Source organism: Caretta caretta, chromosome 21, assembly GCF_965140235.1.
Source record: "Caretta caretta isolate rCarCar2 chromosome 21, rCarCar1.hap1, whole genome shotgun sequence".
NCBI classification, from domain to species: domain Eukaryota; kingdom Metazoa; phylum Chordata; order Testudines; family Cheloniidae; genus Caretta; species Caretta caretta.
In genome coordinates this window covers 14780436-14807950 of record NC_134226.1, presented here as the reverse complement: position 1 = coordinate 14807950, position 27515 = coordinate 14780436, and the positions used below count along the sequence as shown (strand labels likewise).

The 27515-nt window shown below is 45.1% G+C and overlaps 1 protein-coding gene across 2 annotated transcripts in view; it reads left to right on the top strand.

Annotated features, from left to right (window-relative positions):
- The window catches only part of LOC125625125 (cryptochrome-1-like), a 39136-nt gene extending 11621 nt beyond the window's left edge, over positions 1-27515 (top strand). For both annotated transcript variants that reach the window (XM_075121892.1, XM_048826792.2), the window contains exons 4-11: positions 3618-3768; positions 7190-7330; positions 8404-8574; positions 10520-10660; positions 11477-11628; positions 12737-12834; positions 18119-18229; positions 24175-27515. In XM_075121892.1, coding sequence (XP_074977993.1) covers positions 3618-3768; positions 7190-7330; positions 8404-8574; positions 10520-10660; positions 11477-11628; positions 12737-12834; positions 18119-18229; positions 24175-24272 — 1063 coding nt within the window. In that variant the 3' untranslated portion in view covers positions 24273-27515. The remainder of the gene's footprint in view (positions 1-3617; positions 3769-7189; positions 7331-8403; positions 8575-10519; positions 10661-11476; positions 11629-12736; positions 12835-18118; positions 18230-24174) is intronic.

The following is a 27515-nucleotide window of genomic DNA, read 5'->3' as shown; positions in this document are numbered from 1 at the left end:
GTCACTAAGGAGTCCAAGAGTACTCCTGACTGTGAACTGAACTGACCAACTGTGGGTGTGAACCTTCAACCAAATTCTTCAAAATGCTCTGCCCACCAGCATCACCTCTGTCTTGCTCGGGTTCAGCTTCCGCCAGCTACACTTCATCTATGAGCTGATTTCATCCAAGCACTGGGCCATCTTGGTGGTAGTCGTGTGGTCATATGTGGTGAAGGATGGATAGAGCTGTGTGTCACCATCATATTGCTGGCAGCTGAGTCCATGTTTTCTGACCAGTTCACCTAGTGGCTGCATGTCAGTGTGGTAAAGTCCTGGAGAGAGAATTGATATCTGTGGCATTCCACAGGTGAGAGGTCTAATAGTGGAGGTTTAGTTTCCCATCACTTCTTGTTGGGTGCATCCCTCCAGGAAGTACTGAAACCATTTTAGTGTACTGCCCTGTTTCCCTGCCACCTCTCTCAGGTGAGACAGTGGTGCCCAATGGTTGACAGTGTTGAATGCTGCAGAGAGGTCCAGGAGGATGAAAATGGATGTTTGTCCTTCATCGATTGACATAAGGAGATCATCCATCTGTGCCACTAAAGCAGTTTCAGTCCCCTCTCTGGGCCTGAATCCAAATGCTGCCAGGTCTAGATTATTGGATTCAGTTAGATGAGCTTGTAGTTTGCATTTAGCTAACTTTTCTGTGAGCTTGCTTAGGAATGGGAAGTTTGACCCTGGATAGTAGTTGGCACCACCTGATGTAAGTAGCGTGGGTTTCTTGAGCGTTGGTGGGTCTGTTGTGCATTTGAAGGAGGAAGGGAATGACTGACTAAGGGATGTGGTGGAATCTCCATCACCTGGAATCTTTGGCTGTCTCTTTCTAAAAGCTAACCCAGAAATCACAGGGTTAATGCAGGAATCACTTGGTGAAAATCTGTGGCCTGGGTTTTGCCAGGGGTTCTACTACATGGTCACAGTGGCCCCTTTGGGATCTAAACTCTATTCATTTAATGCACAAGGGGCCAGGATTAAGATTACAAGGGCATTTACTTCATCAGACCTTGCTGATGTAGCAGACGAGAGTACATTGTGTGCGTGTGTGTTTTCTCTCATGCATGCAGATATTACTGAGGGAAGCTGAGTCAAAGAGATACATTTTTTTATTTTGGTCTGAAAGCAGTGAAGTTAGTGATCCAGAGGGGAGTTGCACCAGGGCAGGAAAGATGGTGTAGTAGACAGAGCACTGGGCTGGAATTTCTCAGCCACAGACTTCCTGTGTAACCACAAGCCAGTCACTTAATCTACCCTGTGCTTGAGCTCCCATCTGTAACATGGCCCTCACAGGGGTGTGGCAAGGATAGAATTGATTGATTATGGTGAGACTCCCACTTAGTCCTGCCATGAGTGCGGGGGACTGGACTAGATGACTTTTCGAGGTCCCTTCCAGTCCTATGATTCTGTGATTACAGTGGTGAGAGCTGTGTAGGTGGATAGATAGACTGACTTATGGGTTCTCTTACACTCTGTTTACTTTTCCTTATTGTTTTAATTCCTGGTTATCTTTTTAAATACATGATGAAAGCTAAAGAGGCTCATGCTTGCTTAGTGCTGTGTTCCTTGAAGGGCTCACATTACACCAGTGCTCCGAGCTCTGCACTGCCTTCCAGTTCCTTTCCAGGTGCCACTGAAACATGGCTGCGCCCATGTTTCAGGGTGAGTAAAAAGGCCTTTTGTAACCTAACTCTCTTTTTGATGTGGGTGCTGGATGACTCAGGGCCCCTGACTGACCCTCTTCTTTTCCTTCCTATTTGAAGGGAGACACCCCACTCCGCTGCGCATCCATCATCACAGGGGTTGGGGCCAGCCCCAGCAGCAGAAATGTGGGGTTGCTCAAGGGGCCACTGCCCTGGGAGACCAGGAGCACCCTTAAGGGCAGGCGCAGAGGGGAACCTCCTGATGGATTAGCAAGGGACAGATGTGGAGGACAGTTGAAAGGAGCGACTTTGCCTCCTGCCCCTGATAAAACCTATTACAGCCTAGGGAGGCCGATCTCCAGAGGTGGGAGAGACAGGAACAGGGGGCTTGGAACCTGTCCTAAGAAGCTACAAGCCTGAGGATGGAGGGGAGGAGGCTCTCCCTCCCAGTCTCCAAGACTAGGAGAAGACAGCTGGGGAGGAGGGGCTGGAAGGAAAGCACCTTGGCCCTCCCTGCCACAAACACAGCAGACTGGGAGTGAAACGGTGTGCTGTGCAAGGGCTGTGCGGCAGGGAGCTCAGCAGGCCAGTTGCTGGACCCAGACCTGAGCGCTGCCCTCCTGTCTCCCTCTCTGCACTCTGGTCCCAGTGGCAATGATCTGTCCATGTCCCCACCCTTGCCACCACTACAGGTTGGGGTGAGCACATCCCCTGCTCAGACACATCCTATTGCTCACCCTGGCTTTCCCAGATCCAGTGTCACCCCACAGTGGGTCTCCCTGTCTCCTTGTTTGGACTTATTCATCATGGAAGGGTCTGCTCAGAGGTACAGCCATGGGAGGTGAGGGAAGCATGTCCCCCGACTTTTCACTATGCTGCTGCTGACTCTTTTAGTGGCTGCAGGAGTAGCTCATTCCATCTCCTGATCACAACTCCCCGCTAACGTTTTTCAAGGAGGCTGCCGACGGGGACTCCTGACTATATTACACCTCTTGCTCTGCTTATTGCTCTGGTGGCATTGCCCTGTACCATGATGTCAAGGTTCCTCCCCTACTCTGAACTCTAGGGTACAGATGTGGGGACCTGCATGAAAACCTCCTAAGCTTACTTTCACCATCTTAGTTTAAAACTTCCCCAGGGTACAAATTAATTTTATCCTTTGTCCCTGGATCTCCACTGCCACCACCAAACTCTAACTGGATTTACTGGGAAATGTAGTTTGGACATGTCTTTCCCCCCCAAATCCTCCCAACCCTTGCACACCACTTCCTGGGGAAGGTTTGGTAAAAATCCTCACCAATTTGCATAGGTGACCACAGACCCAAACCCTTGGATCTGAGAACAATGAAAAAGCATTCAGTTTTCTTACAAGAAGACTTTTAATAGAAGTAAAGAAATCACCTCTGTAAAATCAGGATGGTAGATACCTTACAGGGTAATTAGATTCAAAACATAGAAAATCCCTCTAGGCAAAACCTTAAGTTACAAAAAAGACACACAGACAGGAATAGTCATTCTATTCAGCACAGTTCTTTTCTCAGCCATTTAAAGAAATCATAATCTAACACATACCTAGCTAGATTACTTACTAAATTCTAAGACTCCATTCCTGGTCTATCCCCAGCAAAAGCAGCATACAGACAGACACAGACCCTTTGTTTCTCTCCCTCCTCCCAGCTTTTGAAAGTATCTTGTCTCCTCATTGGTCATTTTGGTCAGGTGCCAGCAAGGTTACCTTTAGCTTCTTAACCCTTTACAGGTGAGAGGATTTTTCCTCTGGCCAGGAGGGATTTTAAAGGAGTTTACCCTTCCCTTTATATTTATGACACATGACTGAAGAGGAGACAGGAGTGATCTCCTTGGCACGCCAGATGGGAAGTGCTCTTCCTCCCTCCTCTTCGCCATGGTCTCTCTTTGAAAGAAGCCTCTCTTTTAAATTAGGAGATGTAAGCCTCCTCCTGAGCTGTGCCTGGCTGAAGATTACAGGGTGCCCCTCCCCGAGGATTTGGAAATCCCCCGAGAGAGTCAGTCCCCCTGGAGAGGGGGAGAAACTGAAGGGCTACAGCGACTAGAACAACACTTGAAAAATCAGGTGAGTCTTGCTTTCCATGTACCCGTTCCTTCTCCTCTTGCTCTGGACGCTGGCTAATAGCTCCAAACTGACCCAGGTGATTATGGCCCTTAGCCCTGCTGCAGATGGCTGGGTCTGAGCCCAGCAGGCAGAGAGGCTGGCCAGAAAGGATCACTCAGCACCAAAGCACCTTGCTTCATCCCAACTCTTGGCTCCTGGAAGGGCTGACATCTATTGGCATAGGTGTCTCCAAGCAAACAACTCACGTCCTCCTGGCATTTCAGAAGCCACCCACCAGGCTAAGTGGAAAAGATGTGTAGTTTGGTACAGTCACACCCAAGTGGACCCTCTTATAAATTCAGGTTTCAGAGGAACAGCCGTGTTAGTCTGTATTCGCAAAAAGAAAAGGAGTACTTGTGGCACCTTAGAGACTAACCGATTTATTTGAGCATGAGCTTTCGTGAGCTACAGCTCACTTCATCAGTATGCATCCGATCTGATGAAGTGAGCTGTAGCTCACGAAAGCTCATGCTCAAATAAATTGGTTAGTCTCTAAGGTGCCACAAGTCCTCCTTTTCTTTTTATAAATTCAGAATACTCTTCTGACAAGACCTGTCAGCTTTTTTGGGGAACCTGATGTTTGGAGGGCCCATAGAGTAGAAGCAGCCTGGTCTCTGGCCTCACACAGAAGGTTGATGTATTTGGAGAACTAAGTATTCCAGATGGGGCTTCCTTTGCCTTTGGTACTTGATTTAACAATGGCCATTCTACCTCGGATGTCGTTGTTGCCTTTGGATTGTGGTGCACAGAGAAGCTTGGGAGGAATGAGCTGGGGCAGCAGCTGGAATGCAGTGTCTTTATCCCGGTTCCCCTTGGATGCAGGTCAGTTTAGGAGATGCATTTATAAGCCAGGGTGGTATGGCTCTTCATGTGCCATGAACTCTAAGCAAGGCTTCATGGGGCCTGCTGCAAACTAGCCCCGTGTTCCGTGAGAATGACCCCGGGGCTCCGTACTACTGCAGTGTGACAAACAGGAAATTCTGCTGCAGCTTCAGAGAAATTCAAAACTGGAGGTGTTGTTACTGAAAGAAATGAGAAAATATACAGTGCAAGCAACCAGGTCTCCCTTGAGTTATTTATTGTTATATTAAATTCAGCTTATTTCATACCACCTCCAGACTGTCACTTTAAGGTGCCATGGGATTGTGTGTTGAGAACACATGATTGCATTGCAGCAGTTGTCATGGGGAAAACTGGAGATTATTGGTAGCTGGGTAGGAGGCAGTAGGGGTTTTTGGTCCTTGAGGAGCCAGCCAGGCTCTTTAGGATGGTAGGAAAAGCTCATTAGCTGGCCATTTTTGCTCAAAATAAATCATCAGCAAAATAGTTGATAATGTCATTAGTGATCAAAATTAGGTTTCAGAGTTAACACCCAATTAACAAATGGCATCGTTCACCCCTCGCTTAGAGCAATTACCCTAGACTGTGGAATTATTCCACTTATCCCACTGTTCCTGGAAGACATCTCTGCCTTAGTTTGTTTTCAGTTCATATTTTGAAGGTTTGCTTTGCAACTTTAAGGGCCAGGTCATATATAAATGGAAGTTTAGAGTCTAGAGCACAGTCCGCAGCCAGTTCCATAGCCACAAGTATGACGCTTCCCGGGGGTACCCCGGGTTGTGAGGCACCTTGCTACCACCTCTCCTTAGCATTAGGACATCTTGTCTATGCCTGCCAGGGGTCAGCTCTCCAACTCCACTAGCCAGCACAAGCACTCCTCTCTAGGCCTATGCAAGCCCCGCTGTCTCTCTATACTCTATAGGTTAGCGACAGGCACACTCCAACCCCCGAGCCCTCTGAGCATCTCCCTGGAGGGTTCAGCCCCCTTTCCACTGAACACGCACTGTATTCACAGATTCACTGCTCCCAAAGGAACAGTACCCTCCTGTTTACCAAAAATGCCTCAGATCACAGCTCCCCTTAGCACACAGCCCTTAGACAGGTTTACAGTGAGAACAAGCAAAACTATATTTAACCCAAAATAGAGATTTGAGAAGTAGCAAGTAAAAGTATTGGAAACAAATGGTTACATGTAAAATACGATCATAACACGTATCCTAGAGCCTAGACTTAAATTAACAAGATGCTTTCCTGTCCAACAAAGTTTAGCTCACTCAAAGTCCCTTTGTCGTTTTCCAGCCAGGTTGGCTGTGACCTTCCTTTCATAGGACAGAACACACTGAGAGTTCATCTTCTTGGCGGAAGGGGGAAGCATGTCTCTAAACCCCCAACAATCCATTGTCTTTATTTATAAACAGGATTCCCTCCCCTTCCCACCCCCCCAGTTGTTTCTTCCTATGTGCTCCTTTCTTGTTGACTTTACAGTCTCTTGATTAGCATTCAGCTCAGACTGTAGATGGGCCTCCATTGTGTAGCAGAACGTATACAATACACACATGACCTCCCAGAGAAGATGAGGGTCTCTTTCCTCCTGCCTAACAGAAGCATGTTTATCACCTTCTGGTGACTTGCCTTAACTCATAAAGATGAGCCTGGGAGCTTAAATTCCTAACTGTGCTAGACACTAAAAATCATGGACTCGGTAGAGATACTGGTTTTATGTCTCGTAACAACACTCTGTAACCCACTAGCCCTCCTTTGTCCTATGCCTGCAGAGATGTTAATTTCCCACTATATCTTGAATAGGCTCTTGTAACTTGTGTTAAGTCCTTATGCTTAACAATATGTCCCGCCTTGCAGTTAGCTGTGACACTCAGATTGCCTTTCTAGATCTGAAGAAGAGCTCTGTGGAGCCTGAAAGCTTGTGTCCAATAAAAGATATTCCCTCAACCACCGTGTCTCTCTAATATCCTGGGACCAGCATGGCTACAACAAAACTGCAAACAGTTATCAATACATTCATTTTGAAATGATTCTGATGACCAGTGGGCTACAGGCTCTCAGTAGAGACCTCACATGTCACCTTCTAGTGCAATGTTTGGTTAGATAGGCTTGTCTTATAGGTATCAAATGGGTTCTTGTAACAGGCTTTAACGCCTCATCCTCTAGGCAGGTGATGATACTGCTGGAAAGTGGCTTTTGCTGATTCACTATTGCAGTGGGGAAATTTCCCTACTAGCCATAAGAAAAGTGGGAGTGGCTTTCCATGGGAGATTTAGAGTGTGGGCTGAGCTCTCCTCAAGGAGGAACCCCGGGTCATCCAAGTCTAAGGAAAAGACTTGGGTTACATTTTGTATTTCATTTTGATTTGAGTTCTTTTCACGTATAATGCCCAACTCCAGGAAGGGGCACAACTTGTGTGACCTGTGTTTGGAGTATAGTGGGGAAGCCACCTGCCCACAGCTCTTTTCTGTTTCATTAACAGGACATAAATTGTGGTGTTCTACCTAAAATTGGTTTGTTTGTTTGTTTTTGTTTTTAGGGCTGGATAGCAAATTTTACTAAACCAAGAACAATTCCAAATTCTCTGCTTCCAAGTACTACTGGACTGAGTCCCTATTTCAGCTTGGGCTGTTTGTCAGTTCGGAGGTTTTTTTATAGATTATCAAACATTTATGCTCAGGTAAGAAAATGCTGTGTGCAAATCAAGCCAACGCAATGGTTATGTAACAGTTTCCTAGAGCAGACTAGTCTCCTCCTCAGCAACAGTCGTATTAACAGTGCAAAGTGGCTTTCGATATTGTTTGAAATATTATCCTTAAACAGATTAAAGCCTTGCCCTGACTAGGATTTCAAGGTGTGATGGTATCGCGTGTTACCAAACTCCATCTAACGAACACTTGCTAAAACTGTAGCCAAGACAAAGCAATTGTCCTTTAGTACAGGCTTTAAAGAGATTGAGTTGGTGGGAGGAGGAGAAGCCTAGGGTGTAGCTCAACCAGCTAAAATTGAGCTAAAGGTGTCGTCCCAGAGTGACGTCCCAGAGGTTCTCTGTCGACAAGACCTATGTGTGTTTTGGCTGCAGGTCAAGCTAAACAACATCAAGTTTGTCCTCCTTTGCAAATCTTAAATCTTGTGTATGCAAACATGTCGGTTTCCATCAGTGCATAACTCAAAAACAGATGTACAGAATTTGCACAATTTCTTTGAGAAGAAATTACCATTGAGAACAAGCCTGGAAAATGCCACCCTACATGGAGACTGTGTCACAGTCTGCATGGGCGCAGGGGTCCATTTGTGGGAATGAGACTTCACTGTTTCATTAACATAAACCAGGGGTTCTTCATGAACTGTTTAAAAACGGCTACTCTTCTTCAGTGCGTGAATCCGAGCAACTAGAGACCAGTCCGTGCGTGTCTGCTTTAAGGAATCGTAGGGGTTTTATTTTTGCTTTGGGAAGAAATCCTGGTATGAATCTATCCTAGAAGGTCAGGGTGTTGCAGAAAATTATCCCAGCTGGCCAGGAAATGTTGAGTTTTAGGGGTTTCCAGCTCACTCTGTTTCGGTGCTGCAAACTTTGTTTCAGACCTTGGCTCCTTGGATTCAACAGGGAAAGGCTATAAAACTCGCCGACTTTTTCAGCTGTGCTGTCTGGGCCAACTCATGTGCTAGTTAACCTCTTGCAGCTCAGCTGCAGTCAAGGGAATTACGATGACTTCCACAGGTCGAGGCTCTGGCACTGTGTCTTTGTTGCAGTCAAAGAACCACTCTCTGCCACCTGTATCACTTCAAGGACAGCTTCTATGGCGAGAATTCTTCTATACTGTGGCATCAGCAACACCAAACTTTACCAGAATGGCGGGGAACCCCATCTGCCTTCAGATCAACTGGTACCAGGATGCAGAGAGACTCTACAAGTGGAGAACGGTAAAGGGCTGAATTCCCATTTGAGGAGAACCGATACATTCATTTCTCTTGTTGGTTGTTTCTAGTTCACCACACTGTATGCCATAGGACTGTGAATAGCATTTTAAATAAAATCAAGCCTTTTGCATGAAAGATGCTCTATAAAATGTATCCCAAAGTACGATAGAGAGTTAAATACTTAGAAAGAGATTGACTTCATCAAGATTTATATTGACCAGAGAATTTAATATAGCCCATCCACCTTCTAGACACTTGAGCACAGGGCTGTAAGCCAGGGCACTCTGAGTCCTATTCCCGCTTGTTCTCCTGACGATCTGTAATACCCCAATGAGAAAATTCAGAAGGGTTGAAGGAGGAGGAGATCTAACAGTGTCTTCAATATCTGCCTCTAAAGGAGATGGGAATGAAGGACTCTGTTGGCATTCCTGCCCCAGGATCTTGCAGTAATATTTCACCTGTCATGGCCCCTGGGTATTTTTTATTTCCTGCTGTCTCTTTGGAGAGTTTTCCAACCAACCAAATAAAACCCAGGGAGCCTAACCTGTATAAGAGGTACACAGTGATAATTATTAATACCTAGCTCTCATACACAAACAAAGAGCCTGCTCCAGGCCCCTCAGTGCAGTGTGTCCATATAACCATCATCAATATTTTTATCATTTGCATATTCTTATGGCCCTGATGACCTACTGCTACAGGTTTAACCTTCACAACCTTGCATCCTATGTTGTCTCTACAAAGTTCTGTCATTCCGATTTGGTAATGCTTGACACCTGTTTAGCATAGGTGTCTATGATGATGCAAGTTGCTAGCCAGGGGAGAATCACAGAGCTGGGGGAAAAAAATTTGGACAAATAGTTTATTTGCTGAAACATGCAGTTTTTGGTTGACTCAAAACAAATTTGCTGAACAGTTTGGGCCCAAAAAACTTTTTGGGGAGGAGGAGGCCTGCTCCCTATAACTTCTGGGATGTGAGAGACCCCGGTTCAATTCCCCCCTCTCCCTGATGTGGAGAAGGGATTTGAGCATGGGTCTTCTACAACGCAAGTGAGTGCCCAAGCCACTGGTCTCGCAATCTCGCCTGCTGATGCTGTTCCAGTTTGTGTATATAAATAGTCATTGGAGTAGGTACATGAACTTGCGTTTCCCACATCCTAGGTGAGTGCCCTAACCACTAGGCTTTAAAGCAGCAGTTCTAAACCCACGGCCCAATTAAAGGCTGCCGAGCTGCACAGTGGGGTCCGGGTTCCCGGCTGCCCGGCACGGCAGGGTCCGGGCTGCCTGGCCCGGCGCAGTGGGATTGCGGGTTGGCAGCCAGTCCTGTGTGTCGGGGGTCCGGGGTTTCCACCCAGCCCCACACAGCGGATGTCCAGGGTCTGGGGCTGCCGCCCAGCTCCGCAGGGATCTGGGGTCAGCGTCAGGGCTACCGGCTGGCCCCATAGGGCCGGGGTCTGGGCTGCCACCTGGCTGTCCTGCCACGTGGCCCCACGCGGCGGGATCCAGGGTTGGGGCTGCTGCCCAGCCCCGCACAGCAGGGCCCAGGTCCCTGCTGCCCGGCCCCCCACCCAGGGCTCCACTCCTGGCCCCACTCTACTGGAGGGTGGGAGGCGCTGGGTATAGGAGAGGGGTCGGAGGGGTGCGCTGTGGTTCTCAACCTGTGTCCCAGGTAATACAAAATAGGTTGAGAACCACTGTTCTAAAATCATTCTCATTCTTGCTCCCTAGCCCATTGTGCCAGAATATCCCATACCTCAGTGGCAAAGTCACTCTTCAGTGTGAACAAGGGTTTCAGTTTGGGCCCCTAATGTCTGATCCTCTGACAAAGTGACTGGCCTATGTGTTTAAAGAAAGGGCAAGAGAGAAGAAGCAATTCCGGGGGTGAAGGAAGGAATGGAGTACTGTGTGTATTGAGCAGAAGGACTGAAATCTTCTGTGTGTGTTTTAGGCTCAGACAGGGTTTCCATGGATTGATGCTATCATGACTCAGCTTCATCAGGAAGGTTGGATTCACCACCTTGCTCGACATGCTGTTGCCTGCTTCCTGACTCGAGGAGACCTCTGGATCAGCTGGGAAGAGGGCATGAAGGTTCGCAATCTTTTCTTTCATTGTTCATTGGCCTGTTCCTAAAGGTGCTTTGAAGAAGCCCCTGTGAAATGCAAATCTTCTGGAGGATTTGAATTGTCGAGCAATCATAGAATTGTAGGACTGGAAGGGACCTCAAAAGGTCCTCTAGTCCAGTCCCCTGCACCCATGGCAATGTTTTATTATACTGTGCACCTGTGGTAAGGTTACATTAGAAGTATTATATTATTTTTAATACAATAGTGCTCAGAAGCCCCAGTTGAGATATGGGCTCTGTTGTGCTGGACGTTGTACAGATACATGCATCATAAGAGGCAGTTCCTGCCCTGCAGAGCTAATAATCTAAATAAACCAGACCAAGATTGGGAGGGGAAATAGAAGCACAAAGAGAAGTGACGGGCTGAGCGTCGCGCAGCAGACCCGTAGCAAATCCAGGAATAGAATCCAGGTCTCCTGAATCCTGACTCCAGGTATAAAAAGCCTAATTCCAGCTTACTAGCCACAAGAGAGAAAAACAAATACATATACACAAATGAGCATAGTCTCTACTGATGCCTCCTAACCAGCTCCTAGATCCCCGAGGTGCCTGCAGGTCTTTCCTTCACCATAGCCTGCCCAAGCTGACTTCCTTCTAGTAATATATCCCGATAGTTCCCAGCCTCCCCTGCTCTTAAAGGGATAGCACCCTATTCCAGTGTCTTTTTACCAGCCTTTGCCCTTTATTTCACAGACCTGCATTCTTTACTTCCTTGCCACATAAGTGTTCCCTGCCCCCAAGATGTGTTGTTTTCTCTCTCTTTAATTTCTCATGAAATACAGGTGTTTGAAGAGATGCTATTAGATGCAGACTACAGCATCAATGCAGGAAACTGGATGTGGCTGTCAGCCAGCGCTTTCTTCCATCAGTACACACGCATTTTCTGCCCGGTCCGCTTTGGCAAACGCACAGATCCAGAAGGGCAATATATCCGGTAAGAAGACACACAATGTAACAACCCTTTTTTTTTTTTTTTTTATTATTCTAGGTACTTATTTGGCCCCTGCTACTGTAGTATCTGAGTACCTTGCAGTCTTAACTGTCATTATCCTGTAGTCCAGTGGGGTAGGCAGAGCTATTATCCATGTTTTACAGATGGGGCACGGAGTGACTAAGGGACTTGCCCAAGGTCACACAGGAAGCCTGTGGCAGAACAGAATATTGAGCGTGTGTCTCCCAAGTCCCAGGCCAGTGCCCTCACCACTGGGCCATCCTTCTTCTCTAGTGCAATAGTGTATCAATCCCTACCACGCTTTCTGGTCCTGTCCTTGTGCGTTTTAGCAGAAGCCTATACTGGGACTCAGGAAAGCTGGGTTCTATTCCTGCCTGTGCCACTGACCCGCTGGGTGACCTTGGGCAAGTCACTTTCCCTGCTCTGTGCCTCAGTTTCCCCATCTGTAAAATGGGGATCCCACTCCTGACCATCTTTGTAATACATTTTGAGAGTTACTGATGAAAAACACTGTAGATCATTAAAAGAAAAGGAGTACTTGTGGCACCTTAGAGACTAACCAATTTATTTGAGCATGAGCTTTCGTGAGCCACAGCTCACTTCATCAGATGAACACATCTGATGAACACATCTGATGAAGTGAGCTGTGGCTCACGAAAGCTCATGCTCAAATAAATTGGTTAGTCTCTAAGGTGCCACAAGTACTCCTTTTCTTTTTGCGAATACAGACTAACACGGCTGTTCCTCTGAAACCTGTAGATCATTAGTTTCCCATCATTGCTGATAAAGATATTGAGCAGGTTCATGTTTAAGTAATTGGCAATTTTACAATAGACTTCAGTAAGAACAGGATCAGGCGCTAACTAGATATTTGTGTCTAAGCATGCATTCTCCTTTTTCCCTTGCCACCTCCTGCTGTCTGATTCATTTAGATCTGTTCCAAACTCATACAGTTGAGAGAGACATGCCGAAATATCAACATGGTTGCTTAGCACTCTTGTGTGCCCTGCACTGAAATACTCAAGTATTTGCCTACAGAATTTATATATATATATATATATTGTGTGTGTGTGTATATTTTTTTTTGTAGAAAATACCTCCCCGTGCTAATGAATTTTCCTTCCAAGTACATCTATGAGCCTTTGACAGCACCCGAAGAGGCACAGAAGCAGGCAGGATGTATTATAGGTAATTCTGAGGCCGTGTTAAGGATTTTGCTACTGATACAGGTTGTGTGAAATAAGTATTTGCTAGAGATGAAAACGTAACATTTTCAGCAAGGATTTGGCCCTTACATTCTGAAATGGATTAGCCTAACATTTTCGATTGTTTCAACTCTCAGATAAAGATGACTCGTTATTACAGACTGCAATATGCCTTCAGGGTCTGCTGTGCCTTAATATTGTCTCATGTGCCAAACCTAATGCAGTCCTTCAGGCTGTTGTCTGTCAGATGTACTCACATGGTCCCCATTGCTATAGTATCTGAATGCCTCGCAGTGTTCAACGTATCCTCCTCTGCTGCTGTGAGGTACAGTTGTGTTGTCATCCCTGTATTACAGATGGGGAGTTGAGGCCCAGAGAAACAAAGGACTCAGGCTCACCCAGGAGGTCTGTGGTGGAGCTGGGCACTGAATCTACTGCTCCCAAGTCCCAGGCTAACACCCTAACCACTAAGCCATCCTGCCTCTCAATATGCCGCTATACATCACCCTGTGGTGTCTTCACACTGGGATAAAGAGGGATGGGGCTGGAGGGTTGTGGGGATTTGTAATGGTTTTTGCACAGTGAAAACTTGCTGAGATTGTGGCTGCAAACCGGAAAGTCAATGGCAAAACTCCTATTCAATGGAGCCAGGATTTTGCTGTGTCTCTGTATTTGAGGCATGAACCGGGGAGAGGAAGGGTAGCCCGTGGTTAGGGCAGGTGCCTATGACATGGGAGACCTGGGTTTAAATCCCTGCTCTTCTACAGGTTTCCTCTGTGACCTTAGGGAACTCATTTAGCCTTTCTGTGCGTTCTGTATCTGAACAATGGGGAAAACAGAATTCCCTGCTTCACAGGGGTGTTGTGCAGATTCATACGTTACAGAGTGTGAAGCACTGAGATACTATAGAAACAGGGGCCATATAAGTACCTAAGATAGATACATGACAAGCAAGCCTGCTGTGGTTATCCAGCAGCATCCTCTCTGAGTGCTTGAGTAAGAAAGCCACAGACAAAAGCATAACTGATTTCTATCACTGAACAGTTCAGCTATGTCAAATTTCAACAAGGAACAGCTGTTACTTGTCCACTCTCTCTCTCTCTGATTTTAAGTGTCCCCTCTCCTATTGATAGACGTGGCTATAATGCCAGGCGCTACACTCGGAGCTTTCCTAAGCAAGCCACCGGGCCAAAGAATGCTAAAACTGATGCTGAGAACAAAGAAACTCAGAGGATCAAGCTTCCAAATCTCACTTCTGCCTCAAGGGCCTTTCTTGGTTGCTCCTCCAGCAGAGGGGCCATTCAATACAGCATGAGACCTATGGAGAGATCACGGCTGCTACCTTAATCCCAGTAACATCCTGCCCAGACGTAGTTCTTCCAGGGCCACTAGCACAACCAGCAGCACCAGTGGCCTAGTTGTCTGCAGCCTAAAGTACCAACACCTCCGACATGGACCTGCTGCAAGAGGGAAGGGTTTATCTGCACCCTCTCTCCCACCCCTAGCAGACATGCACTGGAGCAGCTGTAATTTGTCCCTCTCTATATATGCGCCTAATAGCAGCACGATATCTTGGCTGGGATTTCAAAGAGTGTAAGAGAATTAGTAGTAATTGCACTGAGGTAGTACCTAGAGACCCAATTATTGATCAGGACCCCAATTCATAGATTCCAAGGCCAGAAGGGACCATTGGGATCATCTAGTCTGACCCCCGGCATAGCACAGGCCAGAGACCTGCCCCCCAAATAATCCCTAGAGCCGATCTTTCAAAGAAATATCCAATCTTGATTTTAAATTGTGAACGACGGAGAATCCACCACAACCCTTGTTCCAATTGTTAATTACTCTCCCTGTTAAAATGTACGCCTTATTTCCAGTCTGAATTTGTCTAGCTTCAACTTCCAGCCATCGGATTGTGTTAGACCTTTCTCCGCTAGACTGAGGAGTCCATTATTAAATATTTGTTCCCTGTGTAAGTACCTATAGACTGAAATCAAGTCAACCCATACTCTTCTTGTTGTTAAGCTAAATACCTAGACTCCAGAAGCTCAGTCAGTAATCCTTTAATCTCTCTCATGGCTCTCATGGCTCTTTGTTGACTCTTCTCCAATTTATCAACATCCTTCTTGCAGCATGGACCCCAGAACTGGACACAATATTCAAGTAGTGGCTGCAACTCTGCCAGTGTGCTAGGCGCTGTACAAAAACAGAAGAAAAAGATGCTCTCTGCCCAAAAGGTGCCCAAATACCAATACTGTTTCCATTAGGCAGGTTTTGCCAGGCTAAAAATTCAAAATATATTTTAAAATAACTATTCTAATTAACTCAACTTCTTGGCTGGTTTCCATCCAGGGAGATCATTCTGTGAAGTGATACTCAGTCTTTGATAGAGCATCAAAAAAGCTACTGCTTGGCAAAAGGCCATCTTGATCAACTTTACTGACTTAACAAGAGCATTCAATGGTGACCACAGACAGACCCTGTGGAATATTGCTAGAAGCTATGGGATACCAGACAAAGCTGATCCACATAATAAGGAGTTTATATGAAGTCAATTCATGGTAAGATTGGATATAGCCCTGGGTGAGTGGTTCAGTATTGTGACAGGAGTTAGACAAGCGTGTGTTATCACTACTCCATTCGCAATAGACTGGGTGATGAAACAGGCAACAAAAGGCATTATGGATGGTGTAAGATGGTTAGCAGAGATGAGTGACACAACCTTGACTTTGCCGATGACATTGCTTTACTAAGCATGACGTGGACCAGAATGCTTGCCCTTACATCAGAGTTAGAACAGGAAGCAGCAAAAGTTGGATTGAAAGTAGATGCGGAGAAAACCAAGATTATGAAGGAAGTAAGCTGGACAACAGATGCAAGGCTGTAGGTGGATGGAAAATAAATTGAACAGGTAGAAGAGTTCTGCTATCTGGGGAGTGTGATGACATTTGAAGGTGGCTGTGATACAGATATTCATATGAGCCTAGGAAAAGCAAACACCACTTCTGGAAGAATGAACATCTGGTCAAACAGAGGTTTCTATGCCAAAGTAAAGATTAGATTATACCATGCAGTTGTACTAAGCGTGCTGCTGTATGGAGTAGAGAATTGGACAATGACAGTGGCTAACAAAAAGAGATTGGGGGCTGCCGATTACAGATGGCTGAGCATGATATTACACATTTCATAGAAAGACAAAATAACAAATATAAGAGCAAAGGTGTGGACAGAACAGGACATATTAGAAAATACCCTCAAAGAAAGAAGGTTCAGGTGGTTAGGACATCTACACCATATGGAAGACGGGAGGCGTACTAAGCAAGCATTGAATTAGGTACCCACAGGAGAAAAAAGCAAAGTAAGCCAAGAAAGAGCTTGCAGAAGACAGTGACGGAGGATATTGAATGTGCTGGCATCACCTGGGAGGAAGTACCACAACTAGCAAGCAACCATAGTCAGTGCAGGAACTGGACTTTCCGATGTGTCAGAGACACGGGGGGAACTAAGATCTAGGTGTGACGGTTCTTGTGGTGCACAGGACTATGAGTCACCTTGTTACACCTCTGCCTCCAGCATAAAGGAGACTTAATCATAGAATATCAGGGTTGGAAGGGACCTCAGGAGGTCATCTAGTCCAACCCCCTGCTCAAAAGCAGGACCCATCCCCAATTAAATCATCCCAGCCAGGGCTTTGTCAAGCCTGACCTTAAAAACTTCTAAGGAAGGAGATTCCACCACCTCCCTAGGCAACGCATTCCAGTGTTTCACCACCCTCCTAGTGAAAAAGTTTTTCCTAATATCCAACCTAAACCTCCCCCACTGCAACTTGAGACCATTACTCCTTGTCCTGTCCTCTTCCACCACTGAGAATAGTCTAGAACCATCCTCTCTGGAACTACCTCTCAGGTAGTTGAAAGCAGCTATCAAATCCCCCCTCATTCTTCTCTTCTGCAGACTAAACAATCCAGTTCCCTCAGCCTCTCCTCATAACTCATGTGTTCCAGCTTAACTGGGTGTCAGCTCCCTGACATCACCAGCCTGTTCGCCAGCTAACCACGCTCTTCTGGGCAATGCCAGCCCTGACTTTGCCTTGCAGGTTAACAACAGGTGCCTCCCAGTCTTCAGGCCCCTTTGACACGATCCCCTATAGAGTCTTGCCCCTTATCCACAGAACACTCAGAGAATCACCAGGTCTGCTGTCCCCAAGGGGACAGTGCACAAGCCAGCTTGTGTGATTCAATGCAGGATCAGCACCTGGCTCAATATCACAGCACTGAGATACACTGATAGTGAAAACAAGGATACATGTATTACCAAAGACTCAAGATTCAAGACATAGTGAGTAAGGATAATGGAAACAAAAAGTTATGTATAAAACAAAATCATCACATGCTTTCTAGAGACTAAACTTACCAGGCTAACCTGTCTAAAAATGTTTACCTCCCACCCAAAAAACTAACATCATGGGGGCAGCATTTCAGTGGAAGTTAGTTGTGATCCCATTTTCACTAATGCAAACATTCTGCCCATTTACTTCCTAGATGTAGGATAATGAGGTGTCTTTTTTGTTTCCCAGATAAAGTCCAGTGAAGCCTTGATATGTATCTCTAGATAATCCTCTGCTGTGTTTCTCGACCTGTTAGTTCCTTTCTGAAATTCTTACAATCCTTCATCTGCATTCAGCTTAAACAGGTGGTGGGAGACCCATTGTGAGTGAGACAATACTTCACGTACATTTCAACAGAGAAACCAGTGAATAAACATCCCTTGTCTGTCAGAAGACCTGTTTGTCAACTCTGCCTTAATACAGACTTTAAAACATATTTTCAGTATATATATATATAGACTCCTGATAGAGTATCCTTATGTAGTATCCTCATCTTTACCCCAGCTTTCATTTAAGACCTCACACAACATTCATTGGTGAACTAGAATGTACATACTGAGAATCAGGATATTTCTGTAACCCCCCTTGCCACTTGGCATCAGAAGCTCTTGGGTCCCACTAAGGTCTTCTTATTTCTGGTTATCTTATTATCTCACCCTCATGCAGAGACTAGCAGAAAACGCAGACTGAAGTGGTGCATACACCCTCGGTACAGGGGGGAATTTAATTCCCAGCTTTCCCGGGCTTACTATTTGGTATTCAGTTGAAGAGTAAAAAATAAAAAGGCCTGAATACTTTAATTTCTGGTGCAAATCCTTTTGAAAAGATAGTGTTTAAATAAATCACATTTGTAGAAATGGCTGCCGATATTTTCTGTCAGGTCAAGATTACCCACTCCCTATGGTAAACCACAAGGAAGCCAGTGACCGTAATCTGCAGCTCATGAAACAGGTCAGAGAAGAACAGTATGGAACAGCACAGCTCACAAGAGGTAAGATAAGCTAAGAGACTGCACATTCAGTGTAATTGCCATACAAGTACTAGCCGTGGCTGTGAATTAAAGTGTGCTCTTTCAGTGTGATTGGAATTGTGCAGATAACTGATCATTAGAGCTCTGCACAGATACAAAAAAGTGGATCTGCAGTTGCAACAATTAGCTTGTATCAGACCATGATCTGCACTCCACATTTTATATATATCCATATCGGCACCAGCACCCTATCTCACTGTTAGAGCCCTGCACGGATACAAAAATTTGGATCTGCATCCGATGCACAATCCGCAAAGAGGGTAAACAATACAACCACATCCGCAGATGCAGATATCTGCAGATATAAGGCGGATATATGCAGATTTGCAGGGCTCTACTGATAATAAAACGCGCTCTTAGCCACAGTGGTATTGTTCAATCCCAGCTGGTGTTAACTCATCTTAAGAAAGAGTTTTAATAATTATTATTATAATAAGTTACTCTTTCTTTGAAATGCTAGATGTGTACCAGTTGTTTTTAATAATGTGAACATTATAATATGCATATAGTAATATTATGGATTTTACTTCATCTCTCGATTTGTAAGACATTTCAGAGAGATTTGCAAATGGGTTTATAAATCTGCACCTGGCCGTGTACTCTAAACCTACCTTTGTGCTTTCAGTACTCGATTCAGCAAGGTGCACTTAATGCCCTTCCACACCTGCTCAGAAGGACACAATGAATTATAGATTGTCATAGTTTGGGGCAAACGCACCTGTATTCCCACTCTGTGGTCCAGCCAGGTCACCCACTCTTAGGCTTCTGGATCCCCAGCCAATACCTCTCTTGGGCGGAGACACGTGCCGCTCTCCTTCTGACCTGGGTATTTCCAGGCTGCACAGCTCCCAGCCTACACTGTGAATTCCCCAGCAAAGTCAGACTGCCTAAGCAGGCCTGCTTTACTTCTCTCCTCAGAGACTATAAACAGTGTAATTATCCACAGTTAACTTACAGCACAGCTCTTTCTGCTAAAGCATTATAGAGAAAACACATTAAAAACAGTAAAAGAAGTCACACCCATTCTAACAGCTTACCAGAGATCACACCAACAAGGGCTCTGGCAGGTGATCAGTCCTTCAAACCCCACCAAGGGGTTTTCTGCAGTCACAAGTTAGTAACCATCTTGGCTCAGAACAAGAACCTTCATGAGTAGGTCAAGTCCTTCCAACCCTTCCCCAGAAGAATTGGGGCCTCCTTTGGAAAAGATGGTCCTGTCCATTTGCTAGGTCAGAAAACAGCCCCTGAGTCAGTTTAAACTCAGGCTATTTATCCAAAAGTCCTTTCTTTGTCTGCTGGTCTCTAGAAAATCCAGTTTGAGCCAGTATGTGCAGCTTCTTGATCAGGTGGTACGTCTCTAGAGGTTTTACAACCTGAGTGAATTTTCCTAATCACCTCCCACTGTTCTGAATTCCTGTCCAGGCTGTGCATACCATCCCCCATGGAATCACATACAATCCCTAGCCCACAATGATACATAAACTTAATATAGTAAGATCTCCCAAAGATATAGGAAATTGCTATATCTGTCACACAGGTGATACACATAAAATAATCCTGTATGTATCCACCCATATGCCCCTTACACCGAACTACAATCTCACCAGTCAGTATACGTCATCTGTACATCCAATATAGATTACATACCACCAATTACCTACTGTAAATACTGATCTACAAATCTGGTCACCAGTGGACCAAATGATCACCTCTGTATAAAATGTCTTTTAACAATGAGGAATGTGGAGTTCTCATTTCTTCTCTATCCATTGCACATATACACAGTCACACAAATGCACAAAAAAATTGTGCCCAAAGAAATGGGGGGATAGGGGGGAATGGGTTCATTTATGCTGTCATTGAAAGGATTACAACTTTGTGGGAGTGAATGGAAACTGAAGAAAGTTCTGTATGTGCACAGGCATTGAAAGGGTTACGTTTGCTGAGGAATGTAAAAACGAAATGGTTAGCTCGCAGAAACTGAGTGTTCACAAGGGTTAATCAGAACCATCCAGATTTTCAGAGGTGGTATATTAAGTATCCATTTTGTTTTGGGAAGAACAAAGGAGCATGGTGTACTTTTAATATGGGATTTAGTTAGACTCCTTGGCTTATTACACTCTAAAGAGACCTTGCGTTCATAAAAAATTGTGGACTGAAACATCTGGAGTATGACTGAGCAGATTCCTTCCCAAAGGTCATGGATTTTGGATGATATAGATCGATATAGACATGGATATAGAATGAAAAAGATACAGGGCTCACATTTTACATTTCTTGCATAAATTTATTGTAATCTTGTGAAAAATGCTAGATGATGTCAGAATGAAATGCTTCTGTCAAATATCAGCCTGAGTTTGTTTGAAATCATAACTTACTGGGCTCTTTCTAGAACCCGTGCCTATTCCTGAGTGTGTGTCATATTGATGTCAAGGTCTTATTGTTAGTTGTTAGTGTTAAACCTAATAGAATTGCTAAGTACAACTGCTTTTAAAGTCATGTGTTTCAAGGGGCTGCAGTGAAACTAAGGAGCCTTTATTGAAAGATGCTGAACATGAAGACTGTACAGTTATAAAACTCTGTTCAGTGTTTTTGTTTCAGATCATTAAGATATCATATTTATTCTAGGTAGATTAAACTTTTCCCTCCCATGCCAGGTTTACTAGGGAATTAATTTTGTATTTCTGTGGAAATCTATAAATTTCCTTGTTTAAATTTATGTTTGGCATATAATTTGTGCCATAGGCCTACTCTTCCCTTAATACAAAGTGAGATTTTACCAAAGTAGAAATGTGTCCCATCTTGCTGAATGGTAAATTAGGAAGTCTGAATTTGTCAATTTGAAGCCAAGAGGTAAAAGAATTTCTCTTAGCTCAGAGATATTCCAGCTGAGCCATCAGAAAGACAGTTTTATCTTAGGTATCTTAAATTGTGGCTCTGGTCTGAAAATTCACTTCAAAAATGGCCTCCTCTTACTCAGCTGATCAGCTTTTTGTGTATATCAGTGCCTCTGAGTAGGTTATTCCAAGCTAATGGCTAGAGGGGGCTCGGCAACCGTTTATGCAACCTCAACAAGTGAGGAGGACTGAAGATCTGCCATTTGCCTTCTGGTGTGCCCCCTCCAGAGCTGAGCTCTGTGCCCCACAAATATTGGGCATCCCCCAGAAACCTGTCAGACATTGTACTAGATTAGATGTTCCATTGAATTGATCCAGTATGACTGCAGGTGGGATACAGGACTGTATATATAGCATTGATCTGATCCAATGTGGTAAATCACCTTTGAGCTAACCACACGTGAAGATTTTAGCCTAGAGAAAACTTTTGAGAAAGTTATGAAAAAGATGGTTACAGAAAAGCCTTTGACAGAGTCGAGTGGAATTGCTGTCTTACAACCCTAAATATATTAATCTTTTCTCTTCTTTGCTAAAATGGATTAACTCCATATATAACGAATCAAGGAGTCGGAGCAGGCATTGTATAGGCATGTCTGAGAGATCTTCTGAAGCCCCTTGTGCCCCACACCATTCAGATTCAAGAAATAGGTGAACATTGTCAATCAAATTAGTCTAATTCCTTCCTGCAACTCAAGCCTCAATTTTTTCTTCCTAATAATTTTTTTCTTAATACTATAACTACGGGATTTATGTTCATAGATCAGCATGTACCACGCTTAACTAATGAGACTCAGTGAAAGATGTTCAGCTGATGTAAATCTGCATAGCTTCTTTGAAATGGAGCTCCCTTGATTGACATCTGCTAAGGATCTGACCTAAAATATTTTGAGAAATGCACCTGATGTAAGTAAGTGTGGTGCTTGTGCTCCAAATGTGATATATTGGATAAAGAAATCTGAACCACAAAAATTATCTGGGAAACTTCTCTGGGTACTCCTTTCAGTTGAGCTGTACATGGGCATGGAGGTCTGCTTGCGCAGATCCAGGTGCAGGATCAGGGCCTTTAAAGAACAACATTTGCTCAATTTCTTTTAAGGTCTGATAAAAAAACATGACTCTAGAAACAAATGTATATCAAAGGGAATCAAATGTTGTTGGAGATCTTACACAATAAACCTGAGACTGCTCCGCGTATGGAGGTGTGTAAAGCTGTAAGACAGCTGATAAAGTATAAATAGCTAGTGAATGAACAATTGGAACAGGGAAATAAAAGTTTTTGATCAAAGGTATCTCTCCTGGGTCATCTTTTCGGAAGATGATTCCACACAGAAGTTTCTCCATATTCTTTTTTCTTTGGTAATTGTATGTATCCCATGGTAATGGAAATCTGAAAGGTTCTGTCAGTACCTGAATATATTTGAGAAATTTCACAGAGAACTGGTTTATAGGCTGTGAAACAAGATCTTTTAAAAAGCCCTCTCTCTCCCCTATCCCTCCTGCCATACACACAAACAAAAAAACCCTCTAGAAGTCATTGGCTAAATACAGTGGTGTGAAATAGGTGGCTTCTTTCATATTATTTCACCTGGGCCAAATTCCACATTCCTTGGTCATGTTAAGTAGTACTTACTCAGAAGACTTGTCCCGTTAAGCTCAGTGGCAGTGAATAGTATTCATTCCAACTAAGGGTGGCAGAGTGGGTTTCAAAGTGAATACAATGAAAGGAGGTGTCTCTTTGATTCCATTGCTGACAAAGTAGGGAGAGAAAGGGCTATGAATGACAGCCTGAAATTACAGCTTCCTTGATTCTGCTGCTTCTCTGGAGAATATGGATGAAAACCCAACTAGTCTGGATTAGCCTGGACTCACAGAAAGTTTTATTATCCACTGTGCCACCCAAGGCACCACTCAAGGCTCATGTAAGCCCTTTAAATACAATATAAGTGATGGGACCAGGTCTTGTGCTGGCCCCTCTGCACAAGGGGAATCCCACCCAGAAATACAGCTACAACAGTATCATTAGATCTAAGTGTCCTCCAGTGATCAGTGTAAATATTCCATAATCAAATATACAGTGATTGATAGTTCTAAAAAAGAAAAGGAGTACTTGTGGCACCTTAGAGACTAAGCATCTACTTATTCATTTGTATGTTCAGATGGAACAAATCATTCCCATTCCTGCGCATTACCATGCCAAGATGAATGTATATTAGCTGTAAGCTCCTCACAGTCAGAATTATACATTCACCAGTTAATCCCCCCACCAACCCTCTGATGTAGGCAAGTATTATTATCCCTATTACACAGATAGAAATGGCTTGTCAGTGTCAGAGCCAGCAGTGAAACTGCAGAGTTCCTGGCTTCCAGATCATTCATATTGCCTGCAAAGACGTTTGTACCTGAGCGCTGTGATTTCACCTACGAGCAATCATCACTGAACATCACATCTGATAGAGCCATAGGAATAATAATAATACCTAGCTCTTATATAGCACTTTACATAAATTTCAAAGCACTTTGCAAAGGAGATCAGTATCATTATCCCCATTTTACAGATGGGGAAATTGAGGCACAGAGCAGGGGAAGCAGACCTTCCAACAATCCCAGGTCTTTCCCGCTTTGACCCCCAAAATTCTCCATCCCAGCTGAAGTGAACATTTCCCCCATTCAAGGCTGCCGGCGGGAATGACAGTTTGCCTTAGGACCCCAAATTAAGTGGCATTGTGACCTGGCACATAGGGTTGCAGCGCCACTCAGGTTTGGTCCAGCTGTCCCTCTGTCTCCATCTACAGAGGGGCAGACGGGCCAAGCCTGAGTGGTGCTGTGTCCTGCTTTAGCCACTTGAAATTTGCGGCGGTGTGGGGAAGTGACTTGCCCAAGGTCCCCCTGCAAGTCAGTGGCAGAGCTGGAAATAAAACCCAGGTCTCTTGAGTCCCAGTCCAGTGCTCTACCCACAAAGCTGCTTTTGTGCCGTGGTTTTATGCTTTTCCTTTTTCTCCCCCTCCCTAGATGACATGGATGATCCAATGGAAATGGGGCTAAAGCATGAACTCTCTGAAGAAAATCCAAAGAAAGGAAAACGTGCCCGGAATAGAGAACAGACATAGATTCTGTAAGGACTTACCAAGATCTGCAGAATGGCAAAGAGAAGATCCAGACTTTCGTTGGGGGAAATCATGTAAATAGTTAGTGATTGTACTGGATGAATGGCTTGTACTACAATTAAGCACAGTTCGGAACATTTAGTGTGCACCGGCACGTTCTACACGGACCAACTAATGCGTAATGCAGTGCACTTTAAAAATCCCACTCCCACCCCAGCGTTTACATTACTGCTCTGTGTAGACCAGCCCTAAAACTGCACTTGGTTGCATGTGCCAACCCTACCTGTCGGCTCACAGTGCTTGATTCAGCAATGTGTACTAATGTGCAAGTGGAAATGTTAAGCACGCATGCAGTCCCATTGGTTTCAATACGACTACCCGGGTACTTAAAGTTAGACGTGTGCTAAATACCTTGTGAAACGGGGGCTGCCACCCAGTTTCCTAAAGCAGCACTATGTGCCATCACAGTAAGTTCCTGCAAAAATATGGGATAGTGATTTTTTTAAAACTGAATGCAAGCAAAAAGTCACTTTAAATTGAAACACTATGTTTGTGACATTTCAAAGAGAAGTAGAGTAGCCCATTGTCTTGTTGGGGGTTTTATTTGGGGAGGAGGTTGGTAGTTTTGTTTTAAATAGATTTTTGTTGTTGTTGTTGTTGAATTTTCTGACTTATGCAAAGTGGAGTCCACAGAACAATCCACCATCATGCATGGTGTCCTCCTGTGTCTCTGGGACGCTCCTTGAGGGACTGGTGGGAAGGGCAACTCCAGCGGCAATCTGGCATCTCCAAGTTCCTTCACCCCAAAGAGCCCATGAACCTAGTATGGAAATGGCATGAATCATGACAATCAATGAGCCATGGAGAGGTCAGACATTTCTGGTGATAATGCTGGATCATCCAGTGGCCTTTGACAATGCTCATGACAAGATGTTGCTGGCACATCTGCAGGACCTGGCAGGAATGAATAAAATCCCATAGCTACACAGGCCTGAAGGGGATCAGTCCTGTCACCTGTGCTGTACAAAGTCTGCGTGAAGCTGCTGGGAGAAGAGATGGCATGCGGATGATATTCAGCTCTATGGTTCTTCATCAGACACAGTAGTTGCCAGGGGACCTGGATGAAAGCCAGTTCTCTAAAGCTTATGTGGGAGAAGATGGAGGTGCTGCTCATTAGCAAGGGAAAGTATTTTTGAGAGGAAGCACTGGTGCAATTTGTTACTGCTCCCATCTGCTCAGATGTGGTCAACACCCACCGTCTTGGGGTTTAGACTCCTCACTGCTCCTAGCCGTACGAATTGCATTAGTGTCCAGAAAACCTTTGCCAACTGCAGGTGGAAATGGGGGCTTGGATGTGGATCTTGCCTCATTATAGTCAAGTTGTCATGGGGCGACGACTCACTGGTGCAGCGCCTCCTGTTGGTCGTCCTGGGAATCAGCCCTTCCAGCCAGGAGTGCCCTCTGCAGCCAGTGTCTTGCCTGCCGCTGGCCCCCATGTCCCTCCAGGACCCCGGTGCCCTCCTCATCCGGGTTCTGCCCCAGCAGTAACCCACAATCCGACTCTTCCCACCCAGGGGATCCCCCAACCCTCTACCCCCACCTTGCCTCAGTGGCCACTGCCAGTCACCATCTAGCCCCCGCTCCCTGGGGCAGACTGCAGTCTATGAACCACTCATCATCGGCAAGGGGGTTGGACCAGCTGCCTCTGCCTATCTCTGGGCTGCCCCTCTGCAGCCCCAGGACCCTTTCATAGGCCTTTCACTAGGCCTTCAGCCTGGGGCTTTGCTAGGCTGGAGCTCCTCAGCTCCCTCTGCCTTTCCCCAGCACGGCTCCACCCTAGGTACCCTTCTTAGCTTCCCAGGCAGCCAGGTCCTTCTCTCTCTAGGAAGTTAGAGAGAGTGTCTGTCTTCACTTTTGGCCCACAGCCCTCTTATAAGGGCCAGGTGGACGCTGATTAAGCTGGCCACAGAGCTGCTTTCCCAATCAGCCTGCTTTTCCCATTCACATCCCTCTCCTGGGCTGCTTTAACCCCATCAGGGCAGGAGTGGGGTAGTCACCTCGCTACACAAGGTGTCAGTCATTACTCACAAGCCCCATATGGCCTGGACCTAAATCTCACTATCTAAAAGAGCACCTTTCCCTCTCTGACCTATGTTTATCAAGAGCACTGTAACTAACTGTCTTAAAGGTGACACTTGGGATGGCCAGAGGTAGGACCTTTAGTAGCAGTTCAATACCTCTGAAATTCATTACCACCAGACAATGTATTGTTATGCCAACAGGTGCTGATCTCATACACATTAAATCATTAACGTACAGATGCTCCCTGGGTTACGCAAGACCCGACTTATGCAAATACGCACTTACGGAAAAAGTTCCATAAACCAGAAATAGGATTTTTGAGTTGTGGAAATTTTTGCGTAATGTATGAGTATATGTTTCCGACTTACGCAAGGCTTTCCAGAACAGAATGATTGCGTAAGTCAGGGGGCGTCTGTATAGGCACCCAGGATGAAACTCTCCGTAGAAAGAGTTAAAATTAACCATCTAGTCATTGTACCCAAGCAGCTAGTAAGGGGATTGTGTGGGTTAAAACACTCTCTTGTGGGCAATTTAACACTTTCTGAAGTTCCTTTGTATTGTAAAGCAGTTGCACAGAAGGAGGGTTGAAGCCCACACTCACCTTTTGAGGCTATGTAGTGCTAGGTTAGCAGGTTTAGACATGGAGGTTCCCAGGTAAAGCCCAGAAGCTGAAGTAGGAGCAAGGAACAATGCGTTGAGCACAAAGATTCCAAAAGAAATGGAGACCCGAGACATCTGCTTCCTGGTCACAAAGCAGTGGTGTTTTAGCTGAAGTTTCTGCAGGAGGCAGTTACCCTTCTAGAGTTTGTGATCACTTGTTCAAGGGAACAGGACTTGGGAACAGGTTGTAAATAAACAAAATCCATATCACCAATTTCTTCTCCGGGGGAACCTGACCTAAAAGACTCTGAAATCTGCTACTGCTTGGGAAAAGGCCAACAATAATTAAATGTAAACTTGGCCACACATCCCACTGTGCAGGCTTCCCACTTATTAAGAGTTATGATATCCTGAGCACATAGCCAACTGATCAGCCTTTCTCTGTTCTCTTGAGTGTGATGTTTGACTGTTCATATTTGGCAATGGTAGTGACTGGATTTAAGCTATGCAAAGCGCACTCAGCTACCAATGTGATGAGTGCCTTAAATACAAAATAATTCACCA